The following is a 17,771-nucleotide window of genomic DNA, read 5'->3' on the forward strand; positions in this document are numbered from 1 at the left end:
AATGGCAGTGAATGGCTAGAGAAAATTTGAAGCCCAAAAAAGTGCACCCATCCATGATAAAAGGGGACGAGACCGCCTATGCCGAGTCCGAGTCAAGACCGAGTCTTTGAAGGGTCGAGTCCGAGTCCGTTGGTTTTCAAATACAGTCGAGTCCGAGTCAAGACCGAGTCTTTGAGGAAGCAAGTCCGAGTCGAGACCGAGTCTTTAGGAGTCGAGACCAAGACCATAAAAACATGTCAGTTTTCATATTCATGATTTAATATCACCCCAGTTAATAATCAACAGTTAGGCCTACAGACTAAGCAAGATTGGGAATTGTTTAGAGGAGCAGTCTTAACGTCTTAATATGGACTAATTTTCTAGTGGTATGTATTCTAGTGGACTAGTGATGGGGACGAGACCACCTATGCCGAGTCCGAGTCAAGACCGAGTCTTTGAAGGGTCGAGTCCGAGTCAAGACCGAGTCCGAGACCGGACTCGAGTACTACATCACTACCACTTTTACTCCAGGGGGTTAATAAAGGCCTTCTGAAGTGAAGCCATGTGTTTGTGTAAGGAAAATACCCATATTTATAACTTTATAATCTAAAATAACTAGCTTCAGCCAGACGACCGACCATACGCATCGAGTTACGGTGGAAGACTAAACCCTGACTCGACGCACAACGTATATATAGAAGAGGAGCTTCAGTTTGTTGCACAGCCCTATTTGTTTAAACCACGAGAGGCGTCTAAGCTTACGATACTCCTACATTCTTCATACATGTGTCACGGGTTACTCTTGTGGCGCAAGTCAATTTGCTTAGTATGCGTACGATCGTCTGGCGGAAGCTAGTTATTTTAGAGTATAAAGTTATAAATATGGGTATTTTTCAAAAACCCATGGCTTCGCTTCCGAAGGCCTTTATTAACCCACTGGAGCAATGTGGAGTATTTTTTTTATTTATCATGAATGGATGCACTTTTTTGGGTTTGAATTTTTTTTCCAGCCATTCAACTTGGAGGAGCCAGGACATTTAATTATGTGCAAGTAAATCATGGACTAATTTTCATTTTTGGGTGAACTAACCCATTAATGCAATGCTAATCAACATAGCCTGTATTATAGAATTTAATAAAATAATATATTCTCACACATGAAACCACAGAAGTAATTTCAAGTAATTTTGATTTTGAAACAAAACATGATATTAAACTCATAAATTGTAGTTTTTGACGGTATGCTATACATACTAGTTTTCCCTGTTGCCAAGAGAAAATGTTTTATTACTAATCTTTAAAAATAAGTCCAGGTAAGATCATTTTAATGTTTTTATTTGAATAATTTCATATTTGAAAGCAAAGAAGGTTAAGTGAAAGGTCCGATAAAAAAAGAGATAGTATGAATAAAAAAGTGCCAGTGAAAAAAAAAAAAAAAAAATTAAGTTGGGTATATGGTTAACGTTAAATTAAATGCTCTTTTTTTCCGTTCTACCGAAAATGTGCTGGGAGCCTATATTGCTTTTACATGCATCTGATTGACAGACAAATCATGCGATCTTATTTCACTGTTGTTGAGGGTTTTTCAGCTTTGTACAAAGTTTGCTTCGTGGGGCGAGGGCGAGCTTTACCTTTCAGTTGAACTGTGTTAATGTTTTCAAGACACAAGACGCTGTCCATGTTATGAGCCCGGAGCCGAGTTTTTTATTTACTTCAACTGCTCAATGCTCTGGTAATATCAATGGGATGACCCATTTCAGGAGTTGCCACAATTACATTTTAAAATCAGAATATTTTAAATTGCATGCTGCCACGCACGTAGGCTGGATTCTAAACACGAGCGCCAGTGATTGAATGTCAAAGCGCGGTTTGAACGCCCCGCCCCCCAGCTGAACTGCAAGTTTTGATTGGTTTTACACCCGAGTCAGACCTGTCTGTTATTGGCTGAAGCGCTTCAGAACTGTCTGTTATTGGCTGAAGCGCAGGGCTGAGGGCTCAGTCTCCACCGCACGCAGTCGTTTAAAAAGTGTTTGTGAAATGTAAGCTCGCTCTTTTGCTCCGTCGGCACCTTTGTCAAAGTACTCTGATTAATCAAGAAAATAGAAAAGAAAGTAGAAAAAAATCAAAAAATCTACTCAAGTACTGTAACGAAAGTATTTGTAATTAGTTACTTTCCACCACTGCGAATGCCAGGCAGAATTGTGTTTGTGACATAAAACACATTTGTAAATATTTTTTTATTTATTATTTTTGAATTTTACTATTTTTTGTGAAACTCTTTACTGTGAAACAAATAAATGTGGATCTTAATTATTTATTTGTGAATTCAATCAATTTTGTGAATCTATTTACGTTTATTTGTGAATCTCAATCTATTTATTTGGAATAATGCAATGATTCTAACCCATTTGGTGCGCTCTGACACGAGTCATTACGGTAGCACGCATCAGTAATGGATATTCATGAGCGTAGGGCTGACTCGGCAGTTAGCAGCTTTCACTAACCAATCCTGGCGCAGGGGGCGGGGCCAAAACAACCCGTTATCTTCTTTATTAGACCATTTTTCATCGGTGTTTAAGGATGTTTTATTTAGATTTTATAACTCTGACAAGAATCTAAAAGACAAGTATTTTCTTATAAATCTATTTATTTTTCTAGCCAAGTTTTTTTGTACACAAGTCATTTTTGTCTGTTAAACCTCTTTTTATTATTTTTCGCAAAGACCTGAAATGTTATTTGGGTACTATCTCTTCTTCCAGCAATGTCAAAGCTTTTAATTTATTTTTAATTATTTACCAAACATATAACATGTAAATTATATGTTCAATGTTTTTTTTTTTTTTTTTAGTGGCTTTTTGTCAACTGTTTATAATTATATTATAGTTGTTTAATTCAGTCTTGGGTTATAACTGTATGTATTTGCTGTTATATATGTTCAATAATAAAATAATAATAATAAAGCTCACCGTGGTAGTAGTATTGACAAAGCGATTGCGCGCAGACACCAGTCGTTACGGTATCGCATATGTGTCCGGAAGAGCGAGACTCGACGCACGGACACGGAGCTCGTCAGTTTTAGACGCGCGTCGGTTTGATGGGCGATGGGTCTGATCGCTCGCGTGCGGAAAGAATGGTTTATCATCGGTATAGTGCTCGTCATCACGTGCGCCAAGCTCGCGCCGTCCGTGGGAGTGAAAGGAGGTGAGAATCATCATCAAACACACACCTGGACACATTTCTGTCCATGCAAACTTTAAAATCAGTTAATGCACACATAAATGTTAATAATTATGCAATGATCGCTATTAGGAAATGACTCGTATAGATCAATATCACACAAAAAGATGGTTGATCATTTGTGCATTGACGTAAAATGGAAGTAATTATGATGAGGGATGAGGTCACATTATTGTATGTAAAGTTTTCAGCGTATAGATGGAGACTACATGATAAATGTGATCTGAATAGGATCATACAGTGTGTTAATCGATGTGTTTGATGGTTGTTTTTACTCTAGCTGTCACTGTGACACGTTGACTTGCAACACCCGGATCTGAACAATCCTGTCCGGGTGGAGAATAGTTACCACTGTTTTTCCTGTTTATACATGCGTGAGAACACTTTTGCCTGGACAAAGACTTGTTTAAAGTTTAAAACCCCATTGAAGTTTGAAGATAGATCATAGATGGATGGATGGATGGATGGATAGATAAGAATCGTAATAGCAACATTAGTCAGAACAGGCTGTAGGTCTTTGATTTCAATGGATAAAGTTTGAAAGCACCACCGAATTATATCTAATAATCATCAGTATGTCTGTTTTTAACTAACATGAATATCTGACACTGAAAAAAAATCACAAAACATAAATTAATTTTGACTTAGAAGGTCAAATATTGTTGATATTGAAAAGTGTTGCATTTGAACAATGACTCCCCGTATAAAACTGTACAGGACCCATGTTACATATAGTTATATTTTGGTACTAAATGATTACCATGGTTGTATTTATATGATGCTGCAAGAAAACATAAAGAATTCAATATTATGAAACCTGTCAAAATGACCATGTTATAACCCTAGCGCCCCAAAACATGGCAATCTAATTTAACCAATATATATATGATCATAATTCCTTATGCTGCTATTATTTCATGTGAGTCTGTCCTCTTTCAGGTCCTCTTCGGCCAGAGATCACCATCACCTACGTTGCAGTATCTGTTATTTTCTTCAACAGTGGCTTGTCTTTGAAAACAGAGGTATGATTGGTACCAGTTTTTGTTATGATTTTATAGATTTTTCTAGAAGTAATTTCTATTTTGCTGTGTTTTCCAGGAGCTGGCGAGTGCATTAATGCACGTAAAGTTGCATTTCTTCGTCCAGGCGTTTACGCTAGTGTTTTTCCCCATCGCCATCTGGCTGCTCCTGAAAGTCCTGGCCCTGACGGCGATCAACCAATGGCTTCTCAGAGGGTGAGTGCATGTATTTCCAGATTTCTCGTACACAATCTCTACCTGTTCTCTGCTTTACTGAATGAAGTCTCTGTCGGTGAGCTTGAGCCGAGGGAAACTGGATCTCTGAGGGCTTCTTGTGTTGGCACTTTAAGGTTATTTTCCTGCAAGAGAGTCGCTGTGTTCCCCTGCAACCTCCACACGTCCTTTCACACACAGAAAAGACATTCATGTTTTTATAACGTTGAAGATTATGAGTTACTGTTGTTGTGCCATTGGTTGAAATGTCCTGAAGTGACGCAGGATAGGGACAGTATGTGGAGGATTCCTGTCCGGAAAGCAGGGGAATAAATGTGATTTAAATTCAGTTGTGTGTGTTAATATTTATTAAAGCTTCTCTAAGCGATGTTGGGTGACGTCACTTCTTGTTGACGTTCAAAGTATTGTCAAACAAAACGGAGGCTAGCTCGACCCTCCCCCCCCTCAGAGACTCCTGAATGTGGGATTGGAAGCCCTTCTGCCGGTGGCGTTCTCATCACCTTTTGAACGCTTTTCTTATGTAAATTCGGGACTTTGTGCGTTCCTTCTCCTTTTCTACCCTGGTAATCCAGAGTTCTCGCGAGAGCACAAGTTGAATTTGCTCACCCAGTTACTCTGGCGTCGAGTAATGATGCTCATTAAATATGCCCCTCGATCTGAGCTGCACCAATCACAGCGGGTTATCTGATATGGGCGGGTCGGAGGCGAGATGACGACAGCGCTGTGACGTCTAAGTCATTAGTAAACATTGCAAGATGCCTATGGATGAACACCAGTTGTTTGAAATGGCTTTGGCCGCTACAATGAACGAGTTAGACTTGGCTTTTTATCTGAAAGAGGAACAGAAGACGGCGCTCGAATCCTTCCTTTGCAAGAAGGACTTTTTTGCTGTTTTGTCGACCGGATACGGCAAGAGTCTAATCTACCAGTTAACATTAGCTCCGCTGGAAGCTAAGCGATAACTTGTTGTGATTGGTCGTAGTGTTATCCAATTGCGTGCAGTGAGATTTTCAAATGCATGCTTGGTGCCGCCCCTCGAGCTGGACAATTTTCATTAGTCGACGCCAGACCATTAAAGGGATACTTCACCGTTTTTTCATATTAAACTATGTTATTCCCTTAACTAAGACGAGTTGATACATACCTCTCTCGTCTCAGTGCGTGCTCTCAATCGCTCTGGCGCGCGGCGACACTTTGATAGCACTTAGCTTAGCCCAGTTCATTCATTAGGATCCAAACAGAGATGAAGCTAGAAGTGACCAAACACCTCCACGTTTTCCCTATTTACAGACACAAAATAAAACGTATAAAAAGGATAACTATAATGTATGGCGGAATAGCACTTGGGAGCACTTCGACTCGGCACAGTAAAAAGTCACGTTGGTTCTAATGACAGAAGTGAGAGGGAGAGGATTTTTCAGGAGTGATGATATTACTGCGCCGAGTCGAAGTGCTCCCAAGTGCTATTCCGCCATACATTATAGTTATCCTTTTTATACGTTTTATTTTGTGTCACCATACTTGGGTCGTGTAACTGTATTTAAATAGGGAAAACGTGGAGGTGTTTGGTCGCTTCTAACTTCATCTCTGTTTGGATCCTAATGAATGAACTGGGCTAAGCTAAGTGCTATCAAAGTGTCGCCGCGCCAGAGCGATTGAGTGCACGCACTGAGACGAGAGAGGTATGTATCAACTCGTCTTAGTTAAGGGAATAACATAGTTTAATATGAAAAAACGGTGAAGTATCCCTTTAATCTTTTAGATTTAGGTCTGGATTTCCAGGCTACTCCTTTTCCCTCTTCTTTTTTATCTGTTCATTGGAACGTCGTCTCTTTGGTCGTGTGTCGGCCATATCAAAATTCTCAAGAATATACATTTTTAACGTTAGTCGTTTTCGTTGTCTAAGACATCTCTCCTCTAGCTAACTTCCCTCTTGATGCTTCTCTCTCCTCCACCCTCAAATCATTCTTGTCGGTGATTGGCTGGAACACTGATTGTTGTCTTTCGTGGTCCAGGCTGGGCCAGTTTGTTTTTCTTGCCGTTTGTGGAGCCTGGGCTGTCGACAGAGACCGTGTGTTTTTACAGTGTGTTCAGGGGACAGGCAGCTAGCGGATAGTGAGGAGATGTCTGCTGGATGTGACAAAAAATGTTTTGGCCTAAAAAAATGCGTGACATCGCTTAAGCACCTTTAAATCTCTCTAAATGCGATTGTTAGCATAATTAATTCAGCAGATTGATAGCAAATGTCCTTTTTGTGAATGGAGAGAACTGTTTTTCACTGTTGTGACAGACTTAAAAGCTTATTTTTGATGCTTAATTTCATGTTTGTGGATTTTAAATGAATATTTTCAAAGGTTTGTTTCATTTTTGGTTTTAAGTTTTGGAAAAAAAGGGCAACTTGTTAACTTTGTTATTGGAAAAGCGAAAATGGCTATTTATCTGACAAGAAAGGAAAAAAATAGGAGGTGAAGTGGGCCAGGATGTAGTACATGTTTTTAAAAATTTAACAAAAGAGAGTTTTATAAGAGTTTTATTTTATAAAACTGAAGACTGTAGAGGAATTTGAAAATGTATGGAATTATAAAGAAATGTTGTGCTTTAAGGATGGTGAATTATTATTTTTTCTAAATATCTTGAGTAAAGTGTATGTTTAATTTTTTTTTTAAATGATTAAATAAAGTGTTATAAAATTCTCTCTCTCTCTCTCTCTCTCTCTCTCTCTCTCTCTCTCTCTCTCTCTCTCTCTCTCTCTCTCTCTCTCTCTCTCTCTCTCTCTCTCTCTCTCTCTCTCTCTCTCTCTCTCTCTCTCTCTCTCTCTCTCTCTCTCAGGTTGCAGACGGTTGCATGTATGCCGCCTCCTGTCTCCTCTGCTGTTATCCTCACTAAAACTGTAGGAGGAAATGAGGTAAAAATTACCTCATTTCATCACAATGATCACATCTTTACTAGCGTGTTCCCATCACAACTTTAAAAATACATTCCTTCACAACAATCACAATCTTATGTAACTTTACAAACAGACCTCACCACAAAATCATTATCACTGTTAGGATTACTTTTTTTTTTTTTTTTTTTTTTTTTTAAATCATGACTTTCCAACAGATAACGAAATTTGGTGTGCTAAATAATAAACAAAAAGTTTTCAAAATGCATTTTCACAAAGATCATATCTTTACAAGCTTGTGCCCATCACAACTTAACAAACATATTCCATCACAGCAATCACAACTTTACAAACACATTCCACCATTAGGGTAACAATGTTACAAAACCACTCAATCACAACTATCACAACTGTACAAATTTGTTTCATAACTTTTCAAACAGACCTCACCAGACCTTTAAATAAACATTCTATCACAACAATTACAACTTTACATATGTACTTCATTAAAACTTTACAAGCAGACCTCACCACAAAATAATTTCCAACAGAAAATAACACTATTTTAGTAAAAATAGAAAATGAAACCCCAAACTTTACAAATTCACAATGATCAGATCTTTACCAGCTTGCTCCCATCACAACATTAAAAACACACTCCATCACAATCACGTTACAATTACAAACCCATTTCTCACACCAATCACAACTTTACAAACACTTTTTTTTTTACAAACACATTCCTTCACAATCACAACTTTACAACGCTCATTTTAAAAACACATTCAATCACTGCAATCACAACTTTACAAACACTATCTTCACAAACGCATTTTCAATCACAACTTTACAAAATACACTCCACCATAATGATAACTATATTACAGAAACACTCAATTGCAACTATCACAACTTTTGTACTTCTTTAAAACTTAACAAGCGAGCAGACCTCACCTCATAATCATGATCACTGTTATAATCACATTTTGTTATACAAATCATAACTTTTTAGAACAGAATAATCACAACATTTGGTGTACATTGCAGTTAAACATCAAAATGAACATTCATTTATGTTTTTAATGTATATAATTATTTTGTATTTAATGTAAAAGTGCGTATATTTGTTTTCTTTACAGGCTGCAGCCATTTTCAATTCTGCATTTGGGAGCTTTCTGGTAAGTGTGATGAGAGAGAGAGAGAGAAGTGAGGACAGGGAATGGAGCAGAAAAGAGAAAAATAGACAAACAAAAGAACAAAGAAATAAAAGCACAATGTGAAAGAATCTGCTTTCTCTGCAGGGGATTGTGGTCACTCCTCTTCTGCTGCTGGTGTTTGTGAGTAAAACTCTTTTATTTGGGTTGTGTTCAGTGTGGATGTGCTGAACAATGAGCATGTGGTACGAGTGTAATATAGACTGTAAATATACATATACTGTATACTCTATTGATTGTTCAGTGTGTTTTACAGGAGTTGTTTCTGATATATTGTTTGTATAATATTTTTCACTGTGTGTGTGTGTGTGTGTGTAGCTGGGCTCCTCGTCTTCTGTCCCGTTCACCTCCATCTTCTCGCAGCTCTTCATGACGGTGGTCGTCCCGCTCATAGTTGGACAGGTGAGTGTGTGTGTGTGTGTTGTTTTAGTAAATATTGTTCATCTTTATCTAATTTCACATGTGAAAAAGGCAAATAGCATCTGTAAGGGAAAGGATTAGAAACGTTAATCTGAGTTTCTGTCTTAAATAATTAAACATCAGTGGTTATTAATAGGAAGCCGCCACTGTGATACTGAACATGTTTGTGGATGTACAGTCAAACCAACATGTATTCAGACACCTTCTACATTTCTCACATTATCAGTTTATTCGCTATAGTTTAGAAAATGGTAATAAAATATGAGTTATGAACTCAGTTGATATTTGACTGGTTTTGTCCGTCCTTCTGTTAGACTGTCTCACTGATGAATTATGATGAATATCTGTGTGTAAAAAGAGCATTAGCAATTAAAGACAAACACTTCAGCAAAACATGATCAGCTCAAAGAGTCTGAATCATTTTTGGTCTCAAATTTTTTATAAATGTTACTGGTAGTCACTGTATGAAGAATTATTGGGTATAATATGTCTCAGTTCACTTTATTCTGCTCTCCTCACTTACATAAATTAACTATAGTGTCCTGCACAAACTAGTAAAAATATATCAAAAATGATATCTGGTAAGGCTGGGTATCGATTCAGATGTTCCAATTCGATTCGATTTCGATTCGACTCAATGAATATAGATTTAATACAAATCTTATATTTATAAAAAAGAACAGTGAACATAAGTTTACATAAGTGGCTAATTAATAAAAAGAAATGAAGAGCCACAAACCTTAGGTACACTTGGGTACATTAAAACAGAACTCAACTCTATATTTCAAATGCATATGAATTGACAGGATTTTGATGCAAGATGAAACATTGATGCTGAAAACTGGACGAGTGAGAACAGTCGCACGCCTTGATCAAACAGGATGTTTTATGTTTAAGATAAAACACACACAAATCTCTCAGCATTAGTGTAACATGGAACAAGCCTGTGAACAGTGGAGGAAAACTAATACTGGCTTTTGGGTGATAGATAAATAATAAATATGGAAAAAAATCGATTCGTGGCCTTTGAGAACCGATGTTGAATCGACCACATTTAAAAAAACGATTAATGGAAAAATCACCCAGCCTTAACATCTGGTGTCTGAATGATTGTTTTGAGTGTAGGTGTGCAGGAGGTTCCTGAGAGAGTGTTTGGACCGCCGGAAGCCTCCGTTCGGGACGGTGAGCAGTGTCGTCCTGCTCATGATAATCTACACCACCTTCTGCGACACATTCTCCAACCCCAACATAGAGCTGGACCACCTGAGCCTCCTCCTCGTCGTCTTCATCAGTGAGTGTGTGTTTAACCTGCCAGCTCTCCGGCCAAAGCTGCGGATTTAACCTACGGGCAAAACTGGAATATTGCACAAAAACTTGTTTTTGAACAAAATCGTCATTGTTGTTTTTTCCCTGTTTTTCAGTATTTTCCATTCAGTTGAGCTTCATGGCCCTGATATTTTTCCTGTCTACAAGGTAAGAAACACACTCAGTCTTCTGTCATGGTGTTATTGGTTTAAGATTGAGACAAACAATTCTGCATTTTTAGGTTAAGACATAACCCTGATCCACTTACTCTTTGATCTGTGACAGACTTCATAGTGTGTTTATATGCATCTTTTTTGTGATGTTTGTAGGAAATCCTCAGGATTCACTGCAGCTGATTCAGTCGCCATCATGTTTTGTGCGACTCATAAATCCCTCACTTTAGGTAAAACACAAGCTTCTGTCTGGAAAAGGCAAATATTAATCATTACTGACCTTCTATAATTGAAAACACTGGTTTAATGTGTGTGTGTGTGTGAAGGTATCCCCATGCTGAAGATCGTGTTCGAGGGTTATGAGCATCTGTCTCTGATATCAGTGCCTCTGTTGATCTATCATCCCGCTCAGATCCTGCTGGGCAGCGTCCTCCTGCCCTCCATTAAAACATGGATGAGCGGGAGACAGAAGGTAACACACACACACACACACTCTCACTCGCTCGCTCACACACTCACTCACACACACACACTCACACAAACACTCTCACTCACTCATCATTCACTCTATCACATACATACACACTCACTCACTTACTCGCTCACACTCTCACTCACTCACTCAATCACTCACACACACACACACTCACTCACTCGATCACACACTCTCACACACACACACTCTCACTCACTCACACACTCTCTCACACACTTACATACACACACACACACTCACTCGATCACACACTCTCACACTCGCTCACACACACACACACACACACACACACACATACACACTCACTCACTCAATCACACACTCTCACTCACACTCTCACTCACTTGATCACACACTCACACACTCTCACTCGCTCACACACTCTTTCACACACTCACATATACACACACATACACACTCACACACTCTCTCACTCACACTCTGACTCACTCGATCACACACTCTCACGCACACTCACTCACTCACTCTCACACACACTCGATCACACACACATACATTTATTATTACAATTAATTTGGGTCTGTTTTAACCTTTTAACCTCTTGACTTGCTTCTTTCAGACTCTCTCGCCCATATGAACTACACTGTCAACTGGAAGCTGTGAAACACTTGGCTGAGCCAAACCAAACCAAACCAGACCAGACCAGACCAGAAACAACGAGACCAAACCAAACTGAGACGGCGATAGCAGGAGTTTTACTCGCCGAACGTGCAGTAAACGTGAGATCAAGTGCCTTAACTCGACCGGGACCTCAGACGCCAGGGACTGAAATCCATTCCATGAGCTTTTTTAAACAGATACCTGAATGTATATTTTTATTTTTATATGAAGTGTGAAATCTTTTCCTACTCCAACAGCACTCAGACTTTGTCAGATGGGTTTGTTTTTGTTATTTCGACTTCCAGGGGATATTTGTGTGGCTTCGTTGAACTGTTGAATGCCCTGCTATCTTTCTTACATGTACCCGATGACGAGAGTATTACTGAACCGCTGGTCGTTTGTTCTGGTGCAGTAAACGCTAAGATCAGCTGTTCCACTGTGCCATGTTATGTTACTGAAGACAATAAACAGTTATAAACTCTGTCTAAATGAGGTTTTCTGTGTAAACTCTTTCTGATCACATGTGTTTTGTGGTGCATCATGCAAAAAATAACAAAAACAAAATGAACTTTGATCACAAATACACTGTACGCTCTTTAAAATAAATCTGTATTTATTAAACTTATTAAAACATTTCTTTATTCAAATCAAATATAGTTTTTAGTTATCTAACATTTTTAGTCTAATGGGTGAAAACATTCAAACTAAATAATTCAACCCTGATTTACCTTTTAAAAGACGCTATTGTGTTTAAACATTTCTACTGTATCTTATAGTTTATTTATGGTTAAAATCAAGCTTTTAAACTAGCATTCAAACTGAAATGCATCATTTCTAGTTATTAAACACAATTGATATTTTATGTTCACTAAAGGCAAAAGCACTTTTGGCTTTTTTGTCTTGTCGTCATTAAGGAGGTTTAATACAGTGGCTGTGATTACTTGCATACTGTTGTTTTTCAATAGTACGCAACTGTAGTATGCTTTTAAGTTTTTATGCTGTTTATAAGAAACTGAAACTTTTATTCAGCAAGGCTGCATTACATTGACCAAAAGTGACCGTAAAGACATTGCTGCAGAAAATGTAAAAAGTCCAGAAAAAAATGCATCATGATATCCACAAAAATATGACATTGATAATAATCAGAAATGTTTCTTGAGCATCAAATCATCATATTAGAGTGATTTCTGAAGGATCATGTGACACTCAAGACTGGAGTAATGATGCTGAAAATTCAGCTTTGATCACAGGAATAAATTACATTTTAAATGTATTACAATAGAAAACAGTTATTAGGGGCCAAGCACTTGTAACCGTTAGTGTTCTTCTGCCGCTCTTGAGTTAATGGCAGCCCATATAACCATTAACAGGACAGTTATTAAATTTGGCACATAGATAGAGGACAGTCTGAACTTTAACCATAGCAATGTTCTCTAACTCAATCGTTCTAGCGCCACCAATTGAAGTTTCGCTTACCAACACATTTTTTTGCACTGATTCCTTGGCTCAAGGCGAGTCGAATGCATGACGTAATTTTCCGTCATGAAAATGTATCCGGCGTTTTGAATTTTCAAACTCCTCCTTGGCCATCACCAGGGGGGCAGGGTTTCATATTATTTTGAAGCTTCCCTGGGCGCCGCCATTGATTAGCGGACCCCCACCTGCTGTTAGCATTCCATTGACTCCCATTCATTTTGGCGTCACTTTGACAGCGAATAACTTTACATCTGAGGCGTTTAAAGACTCCATTTGTCCATTATTTATTTCTAAAGAAACACGAAAATGTATAAAAAGGCTCCATACCTTGTATCTTACGTTATGGCCCCGTAAAAGCATTTTTTGTAAAAATAGGCTAACGATTGCGCCATAACCACGCGACTCTCTGTCGCACAGTAGAGAGATTACCGTATGGACAGGAGGAGAAGCTCGCGGGCGATCGCAGGGACATGGAGGCAAAATGACGAAATAATCAATCAGAATACCTACTAAAAGTTTCTCCTGCTCCTAGCTGATGGACAGCTAATACTCACGCTCTCCGTGAGTTCAAGTTTCGGAAGGGAATGATTCAGATTTCTCTTGGCACAGCTACTAGAAGACAGACGGGTTGCTCACGTCACATCTACGTCGTCAAGACCCAAGCACAAATGAATGTGAGGCAATATCTCCGCAACGCTTTAATGTATCTGACCAAACTTATGACAACCATGACCTTAAGGTACCAGCAGTTTCGCCGAAGTGCCACCTAGTGGTCAGGAGATATGAAAAATTAACCTTTTTGCTTATAACTTCTGAACAGTTTGGCCAAAACGGGTCTCTTTATATTTGGTGAAGCATGCCGAGTCGAACGACACTCAATTGTCCCATATCGGCCTTTTTGGGCGTCGACCATTTAGAATATTGACATAAAAATGCTATATTTTACGAACGCATTGGTGTATCACTTCGAAACTCAGTATGTGTCTTCGGCACCATGCCCTGACAGTCCTCAAAAAGTTGAGACAGTTATAGTGAAATTTCAAAAAATGCGATTAACCTTTAAATAAATGAGCTTATTTGAATGAAACTGGTCTTACTTGGGTCATGCCGAGAACATAGATACCAATTTTGCCATAGTTGGCTCAACTTCCTGTCCGCCATTTTGATTTTCTTTCAAAAACTTTTTCGAACTCCTCCTAGACCGTTGGTCCGATTTTCACCAAAATTGAATCGTATCCTCTTCAGACCATGCTGGCAAAACCTTATGGATTACGCGTCAATAGACAAAACCGTTTTCGTATACCACATCAACAAATTTTATGGCATGATGCCAAAATGACTCTGAAGCTGTATCTCTGCAATGCTTTGGCTTTTTAACCCCAAAGTTTGCATGTGTAATTGTCACCTCACTCTGACCACACCACATCAATTTGGTCACAGCTCCACCAGTTGGTTGAAAGTGATAAACCATTAAATCATATTACTAGTGATTGTATTTGTTGTTTTTTCAGCCATTTTGCCTAAAATCATCTTTACATGTCTTTAAAGGCACACTTTGTAATTTTTCGCCACTAGAGGTCACTAGAGGTTCTTCCGGTCATGCGTATGTGGGGTAAGGCAGCGCTGTTTTATCATATTAGATACATTTGAGTGTGTTGAAAGTTGTTATAATACTACTCTGTGGGTTCGCTCGGCGGCTACTATATGAAACACTTGCTGCACACTGCGGTGAGCTAGATCGATATTAGGCATGGTAAAATCAAGAAAACGAGATTTAAACAAAAAGACTAACTGTGTTGAGCTCTATAACAATGATTAGTTTTCTGTAGATGAATGCATCCAAACATTTGCTCACCTGTCTAATAAAACACATGATATATTCATTGATAAGTGATGCATGGACACGGTCTGTGTCTTGGTTAAAACTGCTTATTTCTCTGGATTTAAACATTCTTAGAAACATTTGGGATAATGTAAGTACACAAATCAACAAAATATATAACATTGTTCTAGTGGTTTTTGGATATTTTGATCTAAAAATCTTAGTGTGTCTTTAATTGCTCACCATGCCCTTGTGCTTGGCCCCTTTATCATTGCATGCAGCTATATTTTTAAATTGTATTAACATTTTGCAATGTTACCATTTTTATTTTAGTTTCTTTTGATCAAAGAAGTGCAGCCTTGGTGGGAATAAGAGACAGTGTTTAGTAGCCTGTTCAGTTTCCCGACGGTGTTATGAGGTTGTACTCGGCCTGGAGCACGAGGAAGCTGTTTTGGCGTATTTTGCGCACCTGCACCAGGTCTCCACACTCCTGCACGTGGATGATGCCTCGGTCTTCATGGTTATAGTCGTTGAGTGACACTGCGGTTCGCTTGCGGCAGTGTTTTCTCTGAAGGTACCGGAGACCCACGGCCACGGCCATTCCCAGCGCACCCGACAGGCCCAGTAACAGGCCCAGTTCGGATGTGCTCTTCCCGGGAACGTGCTCTGGTGTCTTGTTCCCTCTCTCCGGGACTCCAGACGGGACTTCAACGTGTTTGGGGGGTTTGAGAACATCTCTAAACAGATTTGAAGTGTGTTTCTTGTGAGGAGTCAGAGAAACGGCGCCCTCTGTTGGCTCCCGGGATGGGAAAAAATCGGAGAGGGATCGACGAAGAGCTTCGGGATGGAGGGATGCTGTGAAGATCTGTGTGTTGTGTGTGTGTACTGAAGGTGTATATGTGTGTGTTTGTTGCATGGATGCATGTTTATCTGCGCTGTGGGTCTGTAATAGTAGATTCGGAACAGTGTGTGTTTGTTGCATGGATGCATGTGTATCTGCGCTGTGGGTCTGTGATAGTAGATTCGGGAGAGTGTGTGTTTGTTGCATGGATGCAAGTGTATTTGCGCTGTGGGTCTGTGATAGTAGATTCGGGAGAGTGTGTGTTTGTTGCATGGATGCATGTGTATTTGCTCTGTGGGTCTGTGATAGTAGATTCGGGACAGTGTGTGTTTCTTGCATGGATGCATGTGTATCTGTGCTGTGGGTCTGTGATAGTAGATTTGGGACAGTGTGTGTTTCTTGCATGGATGCATGTGTATCTGCGCTGTGGGTCTGTGATAGTAGATTCGGGAGAGTGTGTGTTTGTTGCATGGATGCATGTTGTCCATTTGTGTCTATTTTAGCGTTTGTAGAGCTGTGAGATGAAGACGTGCTTGGGAAAGTTTGTGTAGATGTGTGTTTATATGAGGACAGAGATGTTTGAGTGTCATTTAGTGATTGTGTGTTTGTGTGTGTATTAACAGAAGGGGTTGTGTGTGTGGTATGTGTTGATGGCGTGTTGGTGTTATATGGTGCATATGTGTTAGTGTGTGTAGATGTGTGTTTATATGAGGACAGAGATGTTTGAGTGACGTTTAGTGATTGTGTGTTTGTGTGTGTATAAACAGAAGGGGTTGTGTGTGTGCTATATGTTGAGAGTGTGTTGGTGTTTGTGTTAAATGGTGCATATGTGCTGTGTGTAGATGTGTGTTTATACGAGGACAGAGATGTTTGAGTGTTTTTTAGTGATTGTGTGTTTGTGTGTGTATTAACAGAAGGGGTTGTGTGTGTGCTATATGTTGATAGCGTGTTGGTGTTGTATGGTGCATATGTGTTAGTGTGTGTAGATGTGTGTCTATACGAGGACAGAGATGTTTGAGTGACGTTTACTGATTGTGTGTTTGTGTGTGTATTAACAGAAGGGGTTGTGTTTGTGGTATGTGTTGAGAGCGTGTTGGTGTTATATGGTGCATATGTGTTAGTGTGTGTAGATGTGTGTCTATACGAGGACAGAGATGTTTGAGTGACGTTTACTGATTGTGTGTTTGTGTGTGTATTAACAGAAGGGGTTGTGTGTGTACTATATGTTGAGAGTGTGTTGGTAGATGTGGTTGTGTTTGTGGACAGGGATGTGTGTTTGCCTGTTTGTTCGAGTATTGAGGCTGCACAAAAAAATAAACACATAATGCATTAAATATAAAGTGCATTTCATCATTAAGGTGTTCTGTTTGGTTTCAGATTATTTCTTACTAGCCACCCTACAGTCCACTAATTATTCACAAAGATGTGTGTGTGCATATATTGTGTGTTGGTCATAATCACCTGTCGGTTGTCTTGTTACACTGTCAGTGATCTGCGAACTACGTGTCCCATCATGCACCACTGCTGATCTGATTCGCGACCAGGACACAAAATAGGACTGAACCAGCGTGATGCTACAGAGAGAGATTGAAAAGGGAAAATGCACATTTGTGTGTTGTGCAGATGAAGACATGACGTGTGTTCCTTGTTTAGACATTTAAATGAATGCATTTGCATTTATGCATTTACATATACTTTTATCCAGAGATACATACATGTCGTTCTGGTTATGCTAGTTAAACTACAGTCACAGAGGTGGATAGTAACACTGTACAGTAACACTGTTGAGTACTGTACTTAAGTACACTGTTTGAGTATCTGTACTTTACTTGAGTATTATTTTTTCTGGAAACTTTAATTAACTACTTTAATTTCACTACATTTGAAAAACAAATATCGTACGTTTTACTCCTCTGTATTTCTGCCAAGGTCCTGGAGTAGAAAGTAATGTCAGTCAGGGGATGATTTTTCTTTCATCTCTAAAACGTGATTGGTGTTTTGCAGGTGATGGACAGCCTATCAGTGATCACTCTTGTAAGGTCACGTGTCG

General features: G+C 39.1%; 2 protein-coding genes across 2 annotated transcripts in view; one reads left to right on the plus strand and one right to left on the minus strand.

Moving 5' to 3' along the window:
* The first annotated feature begins 2,992 nt into the window (after positions 1 to 2,992).
* On the plus strand, positions 2,993 to 12,609 carry slc10a7 (solute carrier family 10 member 7). The gene is made up of 12 exons (XM_079849532.1): positions 2,993 to 3,180; positions 4,156 to 4,238; positions 4,315 to 4,451; positions 7,299 to 7,374; positions 8,493 to 8,531; positions 8,655 to 8,690; positions 8,886 to 8,969; positions 10,113 to 10,278; positions 10,409 to 10,460; positions 10,622 to 10,695; positions 10,792 to 10,937; positions 11,542 to 12,609. The coding sequence occupies exons 1-12, from the start codon at positions 3,081 to 3,083 to the stop codon at positions 11,557 to 11,559; spliced, it is 1,011 nt and encodes a 336-aa protein (XP_079705658.1). The 5' UTR covers positions 2,993 to 3,080; the 3' UTR covers positions 11,560 to 12,609.
* Positions 12,610 to 15,149: 2,540 nt separating this feature from the next.
* Positions 15,150 to 17,771, minus strand: part of reeld1 (reeler domain containing 1) — a 12,144-nt gene continuing 9,522 nt past the window's right edge. The window contains exons 4-5 of the mRNA XM_079850194.1: positions 17,183 to 17,295; positions 15,150 to 17,022 (exon numbers count right to left, since the gene is read on the minus strand). Coding sequence (XP_079706320.1) covers positions 15,275 to 17,022; positions 17,183 to 17,295 — 1,861 coding nt within the window. The 3' untranslated portion in view covers positions 15,150 to 15,274. The remainder of the gene's footprint in view (positions 17,023 to 17,182; positions 17,296 to 17,771) is intronic.

The sequence above is a fragment of the Squalius cephalus genome (assembly GCF_949319135.1).
Source record: "Squalius cephalus genome assembly, chromosome: 18".
Taxonomy (NCBI): Eukaryota; Metazoa; Chordata; class Actinopteri; order Cypriniformes; family Leuciscidae; genus Squalius; species Squalius cephalus.

Excerpts from the sequence above, each read along its gene's own strand:
- slc10a7 (XM_079849532.1), top strand. The coding sequence starts at position 3,081 with ATGGGTCTGATCGCTCGCGTGCGGAAAGAATGGTTTATCATCGGTATA. Across the intron at positions 4,452-7,298 it reads AACCAATGGCTTCTCAGAGG|GTTGCAGACGGTTGCATGTA; the intron begins GTGAGTGCATGT and ends TCTCTCTCTCAG. Across the intron at positions 10,461-10,621 it reads ATATTTTTCCTGTCTACAAG|GAAATCCTCAGGATTCACTG; the intron begins GTAAGAAACACA and ends TGATGTTTGTAG.